This window comes from Osmia bicornis, chromosome 1, assembly GCF_907164935.1.
Source record: "Osmia bicornis bicornis chromosome 1, iOsmBic2.1, whole genome shotgun sequence".
In the NCBI taxonomy this organism is placed as follows: domain Eukaryota; kingdom Metazoa; phylum Arthropoda; class Insecta; order Hymenoptera; family Megachilidae; genus Osmia; species Osmia bicornis.
The window spans coordinates 15,980,506-15,997,019 of record NC_060216.1 but is presented as its reverse complement, the minus strand read 5'-3'; the positions used below and the strand labels follow the sequence as shown (position 1 = coordinate 15,997,019).

General features: G+C 28.7%; 4 protein-coding genes across 9 annotated transcripts; 2 read left to right on the top strand and 2 right to left on the bottom strand.

The window, feature by feature from the left end:
* The first annotated feature begins 92 nt into the window (after positions 1-92).
* Positions 93-8,516, top strand: LOC114871861 (oxysterol-binding protein-related protein 9). 6 transcript variants are annotated; one of them, XM_029178386.2, is made up of 14 exons: positions 93-218; positions 660-875; positions 952-1,182; positions 1,247-1,322; positions 1,396-1,491; positions 1,633-1,756; positions 1,821-1,933; positions 2,852-2,881; positions 2,966-3,128; positions 3,209-3,474; positions 3,544-3,938; positions 4,021-4,248; positions 4,324-4,401; positions 8,428-8,516. In XM_029178386.2, exons 1-14 carry the CDS (start codon positions 111-113, stop codon positions 8,437-8,439), a joined length of 2,136 nt encoding a protein of 711 aa, XP_029034219.1. In that variant the 5' UTR covers positions 93-110; the 3' UTR covers positions 8,440-8,516. The 6 variants fall into 6 exon arrangements, with proteins under 6 accessions (XP_029034219.1, XP_029034221.1, XP_029034220.1 ...); XM_029178388.2 differs by lacking the exon at positions 8,428-8,516 and having other exon boundaries at positions 1,402-1,491; positions 1,824-1,933; positions 4,324-4,905; XM_029178387.2 differs by lacking the exon at positions 8,428-8,516 and having other exon boundaries at positions 1,402-1,491; positions 4,324-4,905.
* Positions 5,653-7,318, bottom strand: LOC114871865. The gene is given in 4 exon segments (XM_029178397.2): positions 5,653-6,705; positions 6,708-6,933; positions 7,012-7,154; positions 7,231-7,318. Coding segments are annotated over 2 exon segments (1,101 nt in total). The 5' UTR covers positions 6,802-6,933; positions 7,012-7,154; positions 7,231-7,318; the 3' UTR covers positions 5,653-5,698.
* LOC114871866 (39S ribosomal protein L19, mitochondrial) lies at positions 8,453-9,586 on the top strand. Its single transcript, XM_029178399.2, has 3 exons — positions 8,453-8,868; positions 8,967-9,242; positions 9,320-9,586. Exons 1-3 carry the CDS (start codon positions 8,453-8,455, stop codon positions 9,447-9,449), a joined length of 822 nt encoding a protein of 273 aa, XP_029034232.2. The 3' UTR covers positions 9,450-9,586.
* A 93-nt stretch (positions 9,587-9,679) lies between these two features.
* Positions 9,680-16,064, bottom strand: LOC114871858 (zinc finger MYM-type protein 3). The gene is given in 13 exon segments (XM_029178373.2): positions 9,680-9,882; positions 9,885-10,030; positions 10,115-10,214; positions 10,278-10,425; positions 10,518-10,639; positions 10,707-10,832; positions 10,890-11,076; positions 11,152-11,387; positions 11,463-11,686; positions 11,756-12,591; positions 12,665-13,018; positions 13,113-15,237; positions 15,919-16,064. Coding segments are annotated over 12 exon segments (4,608 nt in total). The 5' UTR covers positions 15,216-15,237; positions 15,919-16,064; the 3' UTR covers positions 9,680-9,856.
* Positions 16,065-16,514: the final 450 nt, after the last annotated feature.

Genomic DNA, 16,514 nt, shown 5'->3' with positions numbered 1-16,514 from the left:
CAAGGAATCTTGGGGTGTCTAGGACCCCCTAAATTATGACCCCTCGAAAACAAAGGCATATCCAATCTTCTACATCTGTAGTCACTGGTAACAGTAAGCAACAAATAATAATGTCGATGATGGAAGGTTCACTTAGCAAATGGACAAATGTTGTTAACGGGTGGCAATATCGTTGGTTTGTTTTGGACGACAATGCTGGGCTTTTGTCGTATTACACGGTAGTGTTTTACAGATATTACAATCGTTGTATTTGATATTCATTTGCGATGTGTCCTTAATAGGTTACACCCTGTTTCCTTTAAAAAAGTTTAATTAATTTCTATTTTAGTTAATAACTATAATTCAACATACATTTTTCATGATATTCATAACTGGTCTAATTCTAAGTTATTTTTTATACATTATCTATGTTTCTTAAAAACATCTTGCACATCTGTCATAGTCAGCTGATTCCTAAATTTTAAGGCATTCAGTTCTATTTAAAGAAAACGTTTATCAGTTTTATATAACAAGTATAAACTGTATTTTAAAGAAGGATACATCAGTTATATCTTTATTGTCAGTACTTAGAATCTATTTCTAATACATACTTATATTTTATTATGTAAGATGCATTAACATTGAAATAACATTTTAATTTTGTTTCAATTATATTTTAGAGTAAAGAGAAAATGATGAGAGGAGCACGTAGAGGATGTGTTCGTTTAAGAGGTGCTATTATAGGCATTGATGATGAAGATGATAGTACATTTACAATTACTACATCATCATATAAAGATGACCCAAAAACATTTCATTTTCAAACAAGAAATGCAGAAGAAAGAGAACGATGGATTCGTGCTTTAGAAGATACTATACTAAGACATTCGCATGCTGTATGGATATTTATTTATAAGATTTCTTTTATGTTTGTGTAACAATTATAAAACAATATTCATACCATTATTTTAGAGATGGGATCCTAAAAAATCTCCTCCAAAACAAGACTTTGATCGTAAAGTTGCAGAAGCAGATGCATATCTACAATTATTAATAGATCAAATAAAATTAATTGAAACAAAGCAAAGAAATATTGCAGCAGAAGATGAAGAAAAGCAGCAGAAATATGGAGCAATTTTAACACAAGCAAATGCAATGCTTAATTCTGTTAAACATACAATTGTGCAATTACAAATTGCAAAGGTACAAATATGCTAGTTAGTTATTATATTCGCTGAAGTGTTCATAATGAGTATGATACTTTTAGAACACAGCTATACCTGTCAATGGAATATATAGGGGTCCAACAGATCCAATACATGTTTCATCTCCTCTATCTCATAGTAAGTGTTTAAATGTACAAATATAAAATAATTACAAAATATACTCCTAATAGGAAGATTCTAACATGATAAGCTTTAGTTGCTGCTAGAGAACCAGAGGCAGCTGTACAAACTGGAATTGAATTAGGTTCTGAATGTATAGAACCAAGAATACCTATATTGTCCACTGGTAATTTGTTTGTTACTATTTATGTATACTAAGTTAAACATGAATATGTGATATATAAGTATTAAAATATATTTAAGAAGAACAAATTTGACAAAGAAAACGAAATAAGATACACGTTGATGTTATTTTTTATTTGTAAAGCTGTTGTAGATAGGGATCTTCCTGTACCACAGTTTTCTTATTCATCTTCGGACGAAGATGAGGATTATTATGATGCAGCAGATGAAATAGCTCCTCCTTCTGTAGTACAAAATCATATCGCTGTGTGAGTATTTATCGAAGGTCATAAGACTTAAGATGCAAAAATTGATAATGATTGATTAATTTAGTAGAAGACGAGATAGTGAACGCCCGCAATCACATACGGATGTTACTTCAAACGAAAATCGAAAACAACCACCATTACCTCCTATAAAAGGCGATGGATCAGTCGATTACGATGGTAAGTAAGTTCAGAATTTATAGTTATTATTTTGTTTAATAAATAGAAAATGGTATTTCCTTTGAAATTATTTTTATTTGAAATATGTTACTAGCTTCTTCTATTCGTGTGTTTAGTATGTCCTTACACGTAGTAGATGTTTGTACTTAAAATTAAGTAAAAAATAAAAAGAAAAAAGAAGAAACAAAATTGAGAATCCAAATGAAATATTAGTATTGTATATGTCATTATTCAAATAACTTAAAAAAATACTTTTACTACTTTGTTCATTATCTGCATTACATGTAATTACATTAAAAAAGAGAAGATACTTTAAATAAAACGTAACTTTAGATAAACATGACTATATAAAATAATTAAATATAAACATTGAAAGTTTGTAATACATAATATACATATATTCGTGATGATCGATAATACAGATTTGTACTAGTCGACTTTATCCACAACTACATTTATTGATTTTAAAGAGTACCCCGCATAACACGTGAATTATATCGTGTCATCCTAACATTGCTGTAAAGTATTCGTTAAATTTATATTTAAAATCAACCGTGAATGTTTGATAGTATGTCAAATTTAGAAAAAGGAAAGTTCAGCCAAATTCTGGTATTATTTTCTTTTCTGAGAATTTCATTTCTTAGAAAAAGACATTTATGTTGTGTATAGCTTGACCTATTACTATGAGAATATTTAGGAATGGATATTAGTTGGTATTTTACAAAAAAACAATATGCTGGGTGCAGATTCAAACAGTAAGTCTTTTAACTACAACACAGTGCTTCTGACACATATTGTAAATTTAGAGAAACTTTTCAGATTTTCAAGCATTTAAATACATCAATTTGTTGACAGCTATTAGTAATTTAAAGTAGATATATACTTGAAAATAATATAAAATGATATTGTATGTTACAGCCCTTTATGAAGAGGAAAGCGAAACAGAAAGTTAGTAATTTATATATTAATAAATTTGTAAATTACTGCAATGTAGTTAAAAGATAAATGTATTAATTATGTGTTACTTTTTAGTGGATTCTATGGAATCCCATGGATCTGTTGTCACTCATCTTTTATCCCAAGTAAAAATTGGTATGGATTTAACAAAAGTTGCATTGCCTACATTTATTTTGGAGCGCAGGTCACTCCTTGAAATGTATGCAGATTACTTTACTCATCCAGACCAGTTTGTAAGGTATATTTTATGAAACAAATAATAGTTAAAAATTACTGAGTTTATAGAAAAATTTTACTATATTATAATATATGTTTTAGAATAGCAGATATGCCTTCTCCCAAAGATAGAATGGTGCAAGTAGTTCGATGGTATTTATGTAGTTTTCATGCAGGTCGAAAATCAGGAGTAGCAAAAAAACCATATAATCCAATATTAGGTGAAATTTTTCGATGTCATTGGGATATTCCTAATGATAATGTAGATAGTTCAATTGATTCAAAATTAGTTAACGACGGTCCTGTACCTTGGTGTAAAGAGAATCAACTTTCATTCATTGCTGAACAGGTCTCTCATCATCCTCCTAGTAAGTTTTTATTTATCAAAATACTGCATAGCAAGTTTTTTGAATAAAATAATATCATTTCTATTACAGTAAGTGCATTTTATGCTGAACATTATACAAAAAAAATTAGTTTTGGAGCACATGTTTGGACAAAGAGTAAATTCCTTGGTCTGAGTATAGGAGTACACAATGTTGGAAAGGGTTGGGTAAATGTCTTAGAACATGGTGAAGAATATGTATTAACTTTTCCAAATGGTTATGGTAGATCTATCCTCACTGTACCTTGGATAGAATTAGGAGGAACAGCAACTATACATTGTACACAAACTGGCTACCATGCTACTGTAGAATTCATAACTAAACCTTTTTATGGGGGTAAACGTAATCGAATCACATGTCAAATTACTCAACCAGGAGACAAAAAACCATTCCTTGTTATCAATGGAGAATGGAGTGGAGCTATGGAAGCAAAGTGGGCTGATGGAGTAAGTGTAAAAAATATCGATACATCGAATACTGTATCTGTAATATTTATCATAATTATTACTGGCAATTTTATTTGTCCAGAGGACTGAAATATTTGCGGATGTTAAAGAACTTCATACGCAAAGAAAATTAGTAAAGACAGTCTGTGAACAAGAAGAACATGAATCGCGAAAAGTTTGGCGCGATGTAACCGTAGGATTAAAAATTAACGATATGGAAACAGCAACTGCAGCTAAGTGTACAATTGAACAGAAACAACGAGACGAAGCACGTATAAGAAAAGAAACTAATACTAATTGGCAAACGAAGGTAAATTTTTTTAAGTTCTCTACTTTTTTGTTTTTCTGTAATAATTTACATATAATGTCTTGTTTAATTTAATAGCTGTTCAAAGAAACCAAAGATGGCAGCTGGGTTTACATAAAACCTCTTGCAGACAGATTACATTCTTGTTCGAGCCAAGTGAGTGCAATATAAATTTATAAAATATTTTGTCAAAGTTTTATGTATTGCACAGTAGAAATTTAAGGCCTAATACATATGATCTACAACATATATTACATATATATATATATATCATTTTTAAGTCTAATGACTCTGTGCTATGGAAACAAAAAAGTTATATCACAGGTTTTTTTAAAAAATTTTTTTACTTAAACCTGGTTAAGTACAATAGAAAACATTAAAATGGCATACAATATTAACATTTTATTCAAAAGTATACAAGTATTTTGATAGCAGGCAAATTATTTTTTTAACATATTGCCTACTGATAGCTACTATATTCAACAAGAAAAGAATTCCAATAGTATTGTGCCATGTATTATACGTAGACGTTAATCTACTAGCTTATGTATTATTAAGGTAAATATACAAATATAAAAGTAATAGTCTTGACACTAAATTCTTTGCTATCAAGAAGTAAAACACGACTTAATATAAATAAAAAATAAGTTTAATTTTAAATTAGTTACATTAAATGTAGAGTATATTTTTTGATGTGTTTAATTTTGTCCATTAGTACAGTAAATGTTTTCAAATACTTTTATTGAACAACAAAGTACTGTTATAATATTTATTTCATTCTAAGTGAAATTCTTACCTAGTACATACACAATTTAACAATTCATTCCATAGTTATTATGAATTGTAGTTATATTTGTTTTAAAAAATTAATTCATTTTAAAATGATAACCTTTGAAATAATTTATTCAGCAAACAAAAGAATTGTATCCATCATTGTAAAAATAATATAGGATATGTACATTACATATATGTACATAACTATATTTTCTTAACTTGTATTAGATATAAAGAAATTGCAGTTAAACAATGTAAATAGTTATAAATACTTTCCAGAATGTTTTTGTATACATTTTTTCATATCTATTAATTTTTTGTTTTAATAAAAAGTATTACATTTTAATGAGATTAATTAAATTGAATATTTAATATGTTTACACGAATATAATTAAAAAAGCAATTTATAATTCTTTATTTAAATTTTATTGGAATATACGATAATAATTAATCGATATTGTAAAATATTCCTGTTCAGTAAAAGATGTAACATACTAACAAACATGTAAATTTCTGATAAAATAAAATTTATTTGTGCATTTAAATATATACACACCTTCGATTTAAATTACAATTATGATGTCATTTCTATTTCTATAAACATAAAATATTTATATCAGAATTATAAAAGTAAAAACAATTATCTATACCTTGAAAATATAAAAAATAAAATAAAATTTCATTTATGGTTCTCTAAACAAATGTGTCCAACATAAAAATCAGCAGCAGTTCTATGAGGCTGTGGAAATCGTTTTGTTGATGATAATAAGTGCTCTAAACCTGCTTTTATTACTAAATATCCTACTTCACAAAATGTTTTATTTACAAAATCAATGGTACTTTTACTGATTTCATACTTGTATAACACTTTGACAACAGATGTGTTTTGCAAGGTTACAACATTAGTTTCTGATATTGTTTTAGGCTCAGTTAATAAATTTAAATGCCAATCCATTGGTTTCAGAATAAGGGAATAAATGTTTTTCCCAACAAAGGACTGTAAAATTATTTCCTCACCAAACATACCACTCATTGTAGTTTTAATAGCTATTAAAAAATCAATAAAAGGATCTGTAGCAAAAGATTTGTTAATCTTAAAATCACACAGTAAATTGTAGTCTATAGAGCATCTCCATAATTTAAATGAACTGTCTGTACAAGTTTGTCCTACATGCTGTAAACACCTGTTACAAAGAATAGTGTTTCCCTCTATTTTTAAATTGTTATTGAATAAATTTGTATGAATGATAAAAAAAACTGATCCATAAAAAATATCAGATTCTGATGGTATCAAATTTGGACTAACAGTAATATGATTATGTTTACAACAAAACCATTCATTTAAATCATAATTCATATCTGGTATTGGCAATATTCTTTTAACAAATAGTTGCTTTGAAAGAACATTTTTACAGCATGCACATATTATATTGCAATTCTGTTCCTTGAGTAATTTTAAATCTGTCGAGTTTCTTAAAATATTAATGTTTGGTACTAAATTAGTAACTATTCCTGTTTGAAAACACCCAAAAGCAGAATCAGACTTTATTTGTGCTCGAAAACAGATCCAATTATTTGTTACATTTAATGCTGATAATGAATTTGGTATTAATTTTATAAATTTTGTTAAGCATTTTATTGTACTGTTTTCTACTGTTATCTCTATACTTTCTTCCAAAAGCTTATTCTAATTTTCATTAAATTTATTTCCTTTTGTAAACAAATAAATGTATTACATATTTGAAGCCTTGGTCTTAATTCCAATATTATAGTTTTTATCATAGTCGAAAATAAAAATTTTTAAACCTATTATTTTTTAATTATGTAAGTAAAATTGATTTTCCTTTCTTTTTAATATTTATTTTTCGGTTCCTTCAAAAAGAAAATTGATAAACAAATCATATCATGATAGATCTATAACATAAATTTTAGATTGCATTATTAATTATTCATATTTATAATCAACACAATTTAGCATTAAAGTAAACTTACCTTCAAAACTGTAGATTTATTATACAAAATAATAAAATGTTTGACCTAAGTTCAACAAGTTTTCCATGTATTTTTCTTATCCCATCACAAATTTATTTTGTATGTTATATATTTACATTCTCCTATATTACCCATGAGTATTCCTAAGAAATTGTTTTGAATGAATTAATAATAGAATATCACATAATTATATAAAATGTTACTTCAATAAGTATTTACATTGAGCAAAGTTTGAAATCGAACATTGCTTTAAACTTTATCAGTAAAAATGTATTTAATAATGTACATAAATACAATTTATCACGGCTGCAGTTTATGATTGGTTATATTAAATACTTGTACGCTAAAATCTTAAAAAAAAAAACAATACAGTTATAATTCATATTGTAATTAAAACGATTTCATTTAATAAAACGCATCGTAAATAACCTACATGAAGCTAGCCGGAAGGAATAATAAAATATGATTATTTTTAATTTTTCTTAGTGTATTTCGTTTGTAAATCGTTTGTGATTGATTGTGAGTCTATTTTTAACGTTTGTGACAAATTAGTTCTTTTGTAATTAGCAATTTTATTTCAATCTTGATGTGAGCCGAAACTTTTTAGTAATTTTTTATAATAAACAGATTTTGTGATAACTGATAACTGTAATTGATTGGAAATCGTTTGTGATTTACAAACATATCATTTTCATTGTTTGTGAGTGAATAATTTCTTAATCATTTACAAGTTTGTTTTATAATAAATAATTGTAGTGCGCATGCGCTACAGATCCGATCGTACCCATCGCTACCTCGAACAAGTAAGTTTCATGATTTGTTCGTTTTTAGGTCTTATATTTCGCTAGATCCAGTCGTGCCCATCACTATCACTTGTTCGGGATAGTTAAAATACACAAGCGTTAAAAATAGACTCACAATCAATCACAAACGATTTACAAACGAAATACACTAAGGAAGATTAAAAATAATCATATTTTATTATTCCTTCCGGCTAGCTTAATGTAGGGTCCTAAATACTTCCTACTGTAATCGATTGATAAAATATTACTTTTCCAAATATCGTCTATTGTGCATCAGGTCTTATTGGTCTTATGCAGGCCCTCCAAACTGTATATTAACCTATGGACGAAACAGTCATTTTATAGGAAAGGATAATCCAATATTAATTGGAAGGTGAAAGTTGTAATTAAAATTTAACATCCAAACATGGTTATTACATCTAGAGTTTTACCTCGTAAAATATTGCAAAATCTTAATTTTGTTAAAGTATTAGGTATGTTTTATTGTATTTTAACAAATACCAGTTATTTACAACCACTTATATATCATTTTGTAGATCATATGTAAGTCTATATATGTTTTCTCTGATAATAAATAATATAATTTATTTAAATACTACTGTATTATTTTTAGGTAAAGATATAAACCTTTCTCAGCTATGGCACAAACAAAACATGAGACAGAACATGAAAATGATGATTCTAAAAAACAAATTAATCAAGAATCACTAGATCCAACAACTCTTACAAATTATAGATTTATTTATCCAGAATTCTTACCAACTACAAATCCTCTTCATCGTAATAGCATAGCAGAGAAATTAGAGCGTATGGACATGTTAGCTAGAAGAGCTGTATTAGGTATTCCTGAATTTTATGTTGGCTCTATATTAGCAGTCACTTATTCTGAGCCTCATGCAACTGGAAAGGTGAACAGATTTGTTGGTATATGCATTTTAAGAGAAGGTGCTGGATTACGTGCTTCATTTATTTTAAGAAATGTTATAAATGGAGAAGGTGTGGAAGTGCGTTACATGTTGTATGATCCTGCTATTCAAAAAATTGATTGTTTGAGGTAAATACGAGTTTATTACATTTGAATAGAATTTAGCCTAAATGAAACATATATATATATATATATCAAATAAAATATTTGTGTTGTTATATTTGCAGGTTAGAAAAAAGATTGGATAATGAATTACTTTACCTCAGAGATGCACCACCAGAGTATAGTACATTTCCACTTGACATGGAAACAGAAATAACTCCTGAAGGACCTGTTCCAGTGAATGACATTAAAGTTCCACTCAAACCACAACCATGGTTGGAAAAGTGGGAACGTAAAGATTTAAAGGGTCTTAAAGATGTGGTTGTTAATGAAAGACGCCAAAAGAAGGCAAAAGCTGCTGCTAAACCATGGGAGAAATATGATTTAATGAAAATTTATAGGTAAATTTTAGCAATATAAGTATAAAAGCTATTTTAAAGCACATGTACTTAAACACATATTTTGAATACTTTATTAGGGAGACTATTCCAGAAGAAGAACAAATTGAAATATTCTCAGATGTACACACAGAACTTCGTCAACTGGAAGTGAAAAAGGATATATTAAAACGTCAGCGTGTACTACACAGACCAAAGAAAAATGTATAAATTTAATTTTGAGTTATATATATTTCTAAGTTATAATTTCCCAGTTATATATATGCTGTGTACGTTAAGAAATTACTTTAAGTTTTCCTTAAATAACTTCTACAGACTGTAAAAACATAAATAACTTAAATATTTAATTTACAAGTATATAATAATAGTTTCACTATAAATAGAATTACATTTAAATATATTTCTTATTACATTAACATTGATTTGTTTTATGCAACAGATACAGTTAAAAAATCTCGTTTTATTAGGAAGTGAAAAATATACAATAGATATTATAAAATTTTCATGACTACATCATTTTTCAAACATTCTTATTTGATGTATAAGAGAACAATTATTTTTTGTATATTAAGTTGTCCAAATTAACAGAGAGAAGATATAAATACTTGAATATGAAATTAACTAGTTAATAATGCCACATTAATTCTTTAACCATTTTAATGCGATATAACATTTTTATAAGGTGTTCTTTAGCCAGTGGAGATGTTGAATACCATACTGGGCTATCTGGTACACAACTTCTTTCAGGGAGTAAATAGAACACATCATTTCGAGTTTTAACACTTTCGGGACTAAAAATCCATAGAAATGTTTTAGTTTCACTATATTATATGGATTTTTATAAATATCTAATTGTTTTAAATAGATAAACTTACCATTTGGATAAATAGAATTCATATAATTTGACTGGACACCTTAATGGATTTTCTTCATTTTCTTGTTGTTCATATACCTTCTTCTTGCGTGAATTACCTTCTAAAAATATTAGAAGTTTATTATTTTGCAATGATTTAAGAATATAAATTACTCGATACCAACCCAATGCTGATTGTGGTGGATAAAAACGAAGGAGAACATTTCTAGAACCTGGAACCTTTCCTGTTGTTGCAGCCGGTTGAGCGGCAGGATTACGTTTCCAATGTTTCATAATATGAGAAAATGATAACTGCATATGCTCTTCTACTGTCTACAACATTTTTTTCCATTTTATAATTTTGCATTTTTTCTTTTTATGTATAATGTTAATACTAAACTGAAATCAAAATGATTCACACGTACCACAAGATTAAAATGTTTAGTGTTAAAAAACATTAAAGTACTTAAAAGTACATGCGGAGAATGAGCACCTAATTGTTTGCATTCCCATAAATGTTCTTCTTCAACTCGTGTAACAATATATTCTATAAAGAACAATCACTTTATTGTAATAACCTTTCTAAATCGATTTAAGAAATAAAATTAACTTACGTGCGTCGTTGTAGAGAACAGAAAATTTTTTTGCAACTTCATTCAAACAATCTGTAAATTTTTCGTAGTACGAATCCGTGAAAATGTTATCTATTCTATTATTCTCAAATAAATACTGTTGTATTCCTGTAATATAAAATTATAGTGAATTGACGAATTGACAAAATTCATTGACGCGCTTACCTAAACAAAGATAATATATCGTGTCAGGCGCATACTCTGCTCCATTTGGTTTTCTAACTTCTTTTACAAAAAGACACAATGAATAATTTAACTCGTCCGCTGTGAGTTGTAAAAGATCTGTTTTAAATAATTTCATCTTTCTCATTGGGGTACTTTGTTTTTCTAGTTCAGCATTTTTTGTAACTACCTATTTTGAATGAGAACTGATTTTTAATATTTTTTTTTTCACGTTGAATATAAAATTATAATATGCATGAATTACCCATTGTCTCCACGCATTTACTCCAAAAGTATATTTTAATGCCATGTTTGCATCTGGTTTTTCTATGGGTTCTATAATACGTGGTTGAGGCGGAGGTTGTGCTTCGGGAGGTGGCATCAAAGGTATATCATTTGCTCCAGATACACGCCTTCCTCGTTTATTTGGGGTAGATCGCGGCTTATATGGAACCATTCGTTTTCTTCCGCGGGAAGAAATAATCAGTCGCTCCGACTGAACTGAATATTAGACAAATATTTTCAATCATTACAGAATTTTTAAGCTTATATGATACAGTATAAATTTGTTGTTACCATCATTTTCCATAGCTGCATCAGTCTGCGTTGGTGTTTGTGTAGCAGTAATTGTGTTTGGAGTTAAAGCAGCTTCTAAATCAACTGCTGGTTCATCTAATTCACCAGTTGCCATTTTTAAAGCCATTTGTAACATATCATCACCGAACGTATTACTGGAATCAACTCCTTCTGGGCTAAAACCTCCACTGTGCGAATTATCACGATCACCATTATCTTCATCCCTGTAAAAAGAAGTAAACAGAAAAGAAAAAGAAAAAAAGGAGAATTTTTTTTTAACAATTGTTAGTTACCTATCATCCGCAGAATCCGAATCACTTTCGTTAGTTTTTTTTTCTGTTGCAACCATCTCTGCCATCATAAGAAGCTCAGCTTCGAAGGGATCAGCTGGTATCTTTTCTTGTATTCTTTTAATATCTTTAAATATTCCCTTAGCACTATTTCTTGTTGTAGGTATAAAAATAGGAACAGGGATTGGTAAGGGAAAAGGCATCGGGACCGGGAAAGGCATACTAAACATGTGTACTGGATATGGAACATAAATTGGAACCGGTATCGGTACAACCGCTTGCTGAATCCCATCCGTTTGCGTAGCTTTTGTACAAGGACGTGGACGTACTGAAACTCCTTTAGTGTGTACCACAGGCTTACACTGTGTTGTTTTATTGTGAATTTGAATCGGACTTGGTGGTCTTGTTATAATGTGTTGTTTATAAATAACTTGAGGCGTTTGAGTTTGATTGATAGTAACCGAAGGTACCACCATACTATTTACATTATTTTGTTGAGTTGTTGGACTAGATTGTCCATTTCCTATTGCAGCTAAACTTGTAACAGAGGAAATTACTGGCATGTTTTTTTTATTTTGCATATCGTTAGTTTTCTGACTGTTGGAACTCGTGTTTCTCTGTGGTAACGTTCTTTTAGGCATACCGGTGGGTACAGGATCATCACCTGCCGGTATCGTAATAGGGGATTTAGTGTACTGAGCTTGAAAATTCATTACACAATGGTAAGAACAAAAATTCCGTATCGTTGCATCTGACATGGTTAAATGATACTGAGCTTGTGAGTATTCTCTACAAAAGTCACAATTTATTCGCTTCGCCGAAACTGCATTGATAGAAACCTGTATATAATTAAGAATAAATTAATTTAATCTTAATTTTACTTCGTATCAATCAAATGTGAACATTCTATACCTGATATAGCGTTAAACAGTTTAAACTGCACATCATCATCACCTGACCTGTTTTCAATTCTTTCTTGATCATGTCAAAATTATATTTTTTTACTTTGCACCAATTACATGGAACGATTTTTCTATTCGTAATAATAAATATGTTCAAACAAGTTTTAGAACAGAACATATGAGCTTCATTTTCATAAAATACAACAGAACTTTTTTTGTTAGGTAATTCAAAAAACTTTTTGCACGTAGAACATTGGTCAGGATCAACCTTTTTGACAAACTTGAATGCTGCAAAACATGGTTCACTGCAAATAGCTACCGGCTCGGATCTATCTATTTGAACCTCGCAATGTACGACTTTTTCCTGTTAAAAAAAATACTATAATGTAAATAATGTTCACTTTATATTACAAATAGAAATAAAAGTATAAATATAAATAATGAAGATGATTTCTTACTTCTTCACAAACACTGCAACATTTTTTTTCCAGAACTGGAGGTTCAACAGAGCTCATTTTTGAATACTTTTCCATGCATTCTTGAGTACAGAAATCTTTAAATTGTCCTCTATCGCCAACTGGTGCGAGAAAACCTTCCGTGCTAGAACTTATATCTTTTTGACAAAAACTACATACTTTTAGTCCTTTCTTGAATTCTTCTAAACATGTTGAACAACAAAACTGCCTAACATCATACCCAAATCGTACGCAATATTTGCCTAAACTTACTGCCTGTACTGAACCATTACAATTTCTACAATAACTACCATATTTCGTTTGAAATTTGCCTAGACATTCCTCATTACAGAATTCCATTGTTTCCCAGGAAAGATTACGTTCATCGTTAGATTCAACAATTAGTAAACAGTTTGCACAACGTTTCTCTCTTTTAGAATTAACTCCATCACTGGGTATATCCATAGCTCTATTATTAGCTGCTTTGAATAATGCTTTACAAGTTTTTGAACATACATTGTAGGTATCAAAACCAATTTTTACTTTAATCTTACACGATCTTTCTTCGTTGCATTGTTTACAAATTTCTTTAGTTGTGATTTCTTCAATTTCGGAATTTTTCGACTCTTCGTCAATATTAATAACATCTGCATTTGAAGCTGTAACCTTAGTATGTGAATCTTTTTCTTTTTGTATCTTTTCTTCTGTATCTTTTGCATTAGTTTCATTTACAATATTTGATTCTTTTAAATTTTGTTGTAAGCCTTTGTTTATATCAATTTGTGATTCACTATTTTGACCGCTTCGTTTATCTTCATTATGTTCGTGACTACCTTCATGTAAAGATTCTGTATTATTAGAGTTTGACTTTTCTGTTTGGCCAGGAATTATTACTTTCATACTATCTGGAATAATACACAATTCGTCATCTTGTCCCGGTAAGACTTCCGATTGTTCTTCTGTGTCCATCGGTGTTATTTCATCAAGAGTTTTCTTTGTTTTATCATTACATTCTTTAGTTGAGCCTGCAACTTCTGTGCTTACATTTTCATTTTGTTCTACCTCAACTGCACTTTCGTTCCGATTTTTATCAGCATTTTTTACTGTATCTGAAGTATCTATATCTTTATCTTCCTTATTATCCTTCTTATTATTACTAAAACTGTTTTCTTTGCTATTTACAATATCTTGCAGATTATCTGTTTGACTACATAATTTAGAAAATTCTACATCAGTTACATTAAGATCATCTGTGTCCATTGGTTCAACATTTTCTGCAGTAAGATTATCTCCTCCAAAAGGATCTTCAGCATCCATGGATTGATTTTCAATTTGTACATCTCCATGCTTTTCTTGGGAAAATTGTACAAACTCTGTATTTTCTGGTTCAATAGTATTTTTCTTTGTCTCAATCCTATCACAATCTTCTAATATTTCATCTGAATCAGTCTTTTTAGTATTTAAATTATCTTTATTACCTTCTGACACATTATCATTGACTTCTTTTTCTGAGTTTAAATTACTTGCATCATCTACATTGACAACTTTTAAAATTTTATTTGCCATTTCCTCTGGTGTATCCTTTAACAACTGAATTTCTGCACATTCTGTGGTATTTGTATTACCTGACAAACTGTCTGTATTAACTTTTAATGCGATGGATGCCACTGATGTTATTTCTTTACTTTCTTCCTGTGAAACAGTTTTTGTAGTACTTTCAGCCAAAGTTGGTGACTGTGTATCATTACAATCTGTATCTGTTATATTACTTTCTTGGAAAGTTAATGGATTCACTTGTGAATTACCTTCTTTTGAAATATTTTCTTGACAAGACACAGTATTTGACACTTCTGCATTTTCTGAACTTTTGTCAGACTTTTTTTTATGCTTTTCATCTGATTCATTAATTACTTTTTCATTCATTTCATTTTCATCCACAGTTTCTTTATTTGCATTAAGAACCGACGATCCTTGATGTACTTCATCTATACTAGTATTTATGTCATTACTATGATCAATTGAACTTTCATTTTCTTTCTCATCGTCTATCTGTGAAACCTTCTGAGTTTGATCACTTGATAATTCTATATCAATTTCAGAATCCATGCTTACTTATGTCAATAAATATCTGAAATACATTTAAATGTTATCAAATACATGAAAGTAAGCAATGCTAAAAAGTTATAATTAAATATACCTAAGTATCCAAAATGTATTTCACATGCACAAATTTTCATAAAGCATGAAAACAGATAATTAGAGATAATCAATTGTGTACATACATGGATAAATATCTTATTCATCTGACATATGTACATAACTTGTACAAATTCATTTTAAATACTATAAACAAACATCAACAAAACAAGCATTAAGAAATTATATTTCAAAACATAAATTAATTACAGTTAAAAAAATAATACAAAGAAACAAAGGTGTACAAGCAAATATTTTCCCAAAATAATTGACATTAAATTTTTCCCCTCGACGTAATAAACTAACACATGAAAAAATTGAGGTTATTATAAAAAGTGGCTTTGCTTCGCCATGTTGTATTTTATACTTGTGATTTAATCGACTGTGACAGTAACGGCAAAACATAAATAAGAGCAAAAAAAACATTACATGCTAATTTTTTATCAATTAACACTATCTCATAAATGAATAAAACATAATCAATGTAGCTTACTACTTTCAACTTAGATATTATATGCAAAATTTTAAAGTTTTAGATCGGCTGAAAACACTAAACTGTATTTGAAAACATAGAACGCCTTTAGAATTTTAGATACTGAAAAATGAGTATCACCTTTTAGTTTCAATGTTAAATAGCACTTTGTCTTTCAATATTTACTTAAAAATATAAATCCATACTCATTGTCGAAATACAATAGCTGTGGCGGTAATCCGTCTACACTACCAACATATGATCGTAATCTTATTTGGATCAAACCAAATGAAGCCGCGTTTTCATAATTATATTATCAGTATTCTTTTGTTTTTTTTGTTTTTTTTTTGTTATACTTTCGAATATATGGCAAAAATACGTTAAAATAAATTTAAATAATTGTAGCAATATGAGTAATTTAACAATAAAATTTACCACATTATATAGCGACTTCTTCGTAATAGAAAAGAAAGGAGGATACTTTTATATTTTTATAATATAAATATTATAGAATCAAAATTTTTATTCATTTAATTAATTGAAGTGCAGTTAATTATATAATTGATTCTGTCAACAACAAATTTTTATAATATAAATAAATGTGACACTTTTATTTATATCTCTATAAAAATAAGCAGCAACATAAAATATTACATTAATTTCCTACAATTGTTCAAGCTTTTTTAATTTATGTGCTGATTAAGAGTGAAAGATAATTTGCATTGCATTTCTTGATC

Coding starts and splice junctions, on each gene's coding strand:
- LOC114871861 (XM_029178384.2), top strand. CDS start 111: ATGTCGATGATGGAAGGTTCACTTAGCAAATGGACAAATGTTGTTAAC. Junction 1,757..1,820: donor GTACAAAATCATATCGCTGT/GTGAGTATTTAT, acceptor TGATTAATTTAG/TAGAAGACGAGATAGTGAAC. Junction 2,882..2,965: donor AGAGGAAAGCGAAACAGAAA/GTTAGTAATTTA, acceptor GTTACTTTTTAG/TGGATTCTATGGAATCCCAT.
- LOC114871866 (XM_029178399.2), top strand. CDS start 8,453: ATGGCACAAACAAAACATGAGACAGAACATGAAAATGATGATTCTAAA. Junction 8,869..8,966: donor CAAAAAATTGATTGTTTGAG/GTAAATACGAGT, acceptor TTATATTTGCAG/GTTAGAAAAAAGATTGGATA. Junction 9,243..9,319: donor GATTTAATGAAAATTTATAG/GTAAATTTTAGC, acceptor ATACTTTATTAG/GGAGACTATTCCAGAAGAAG.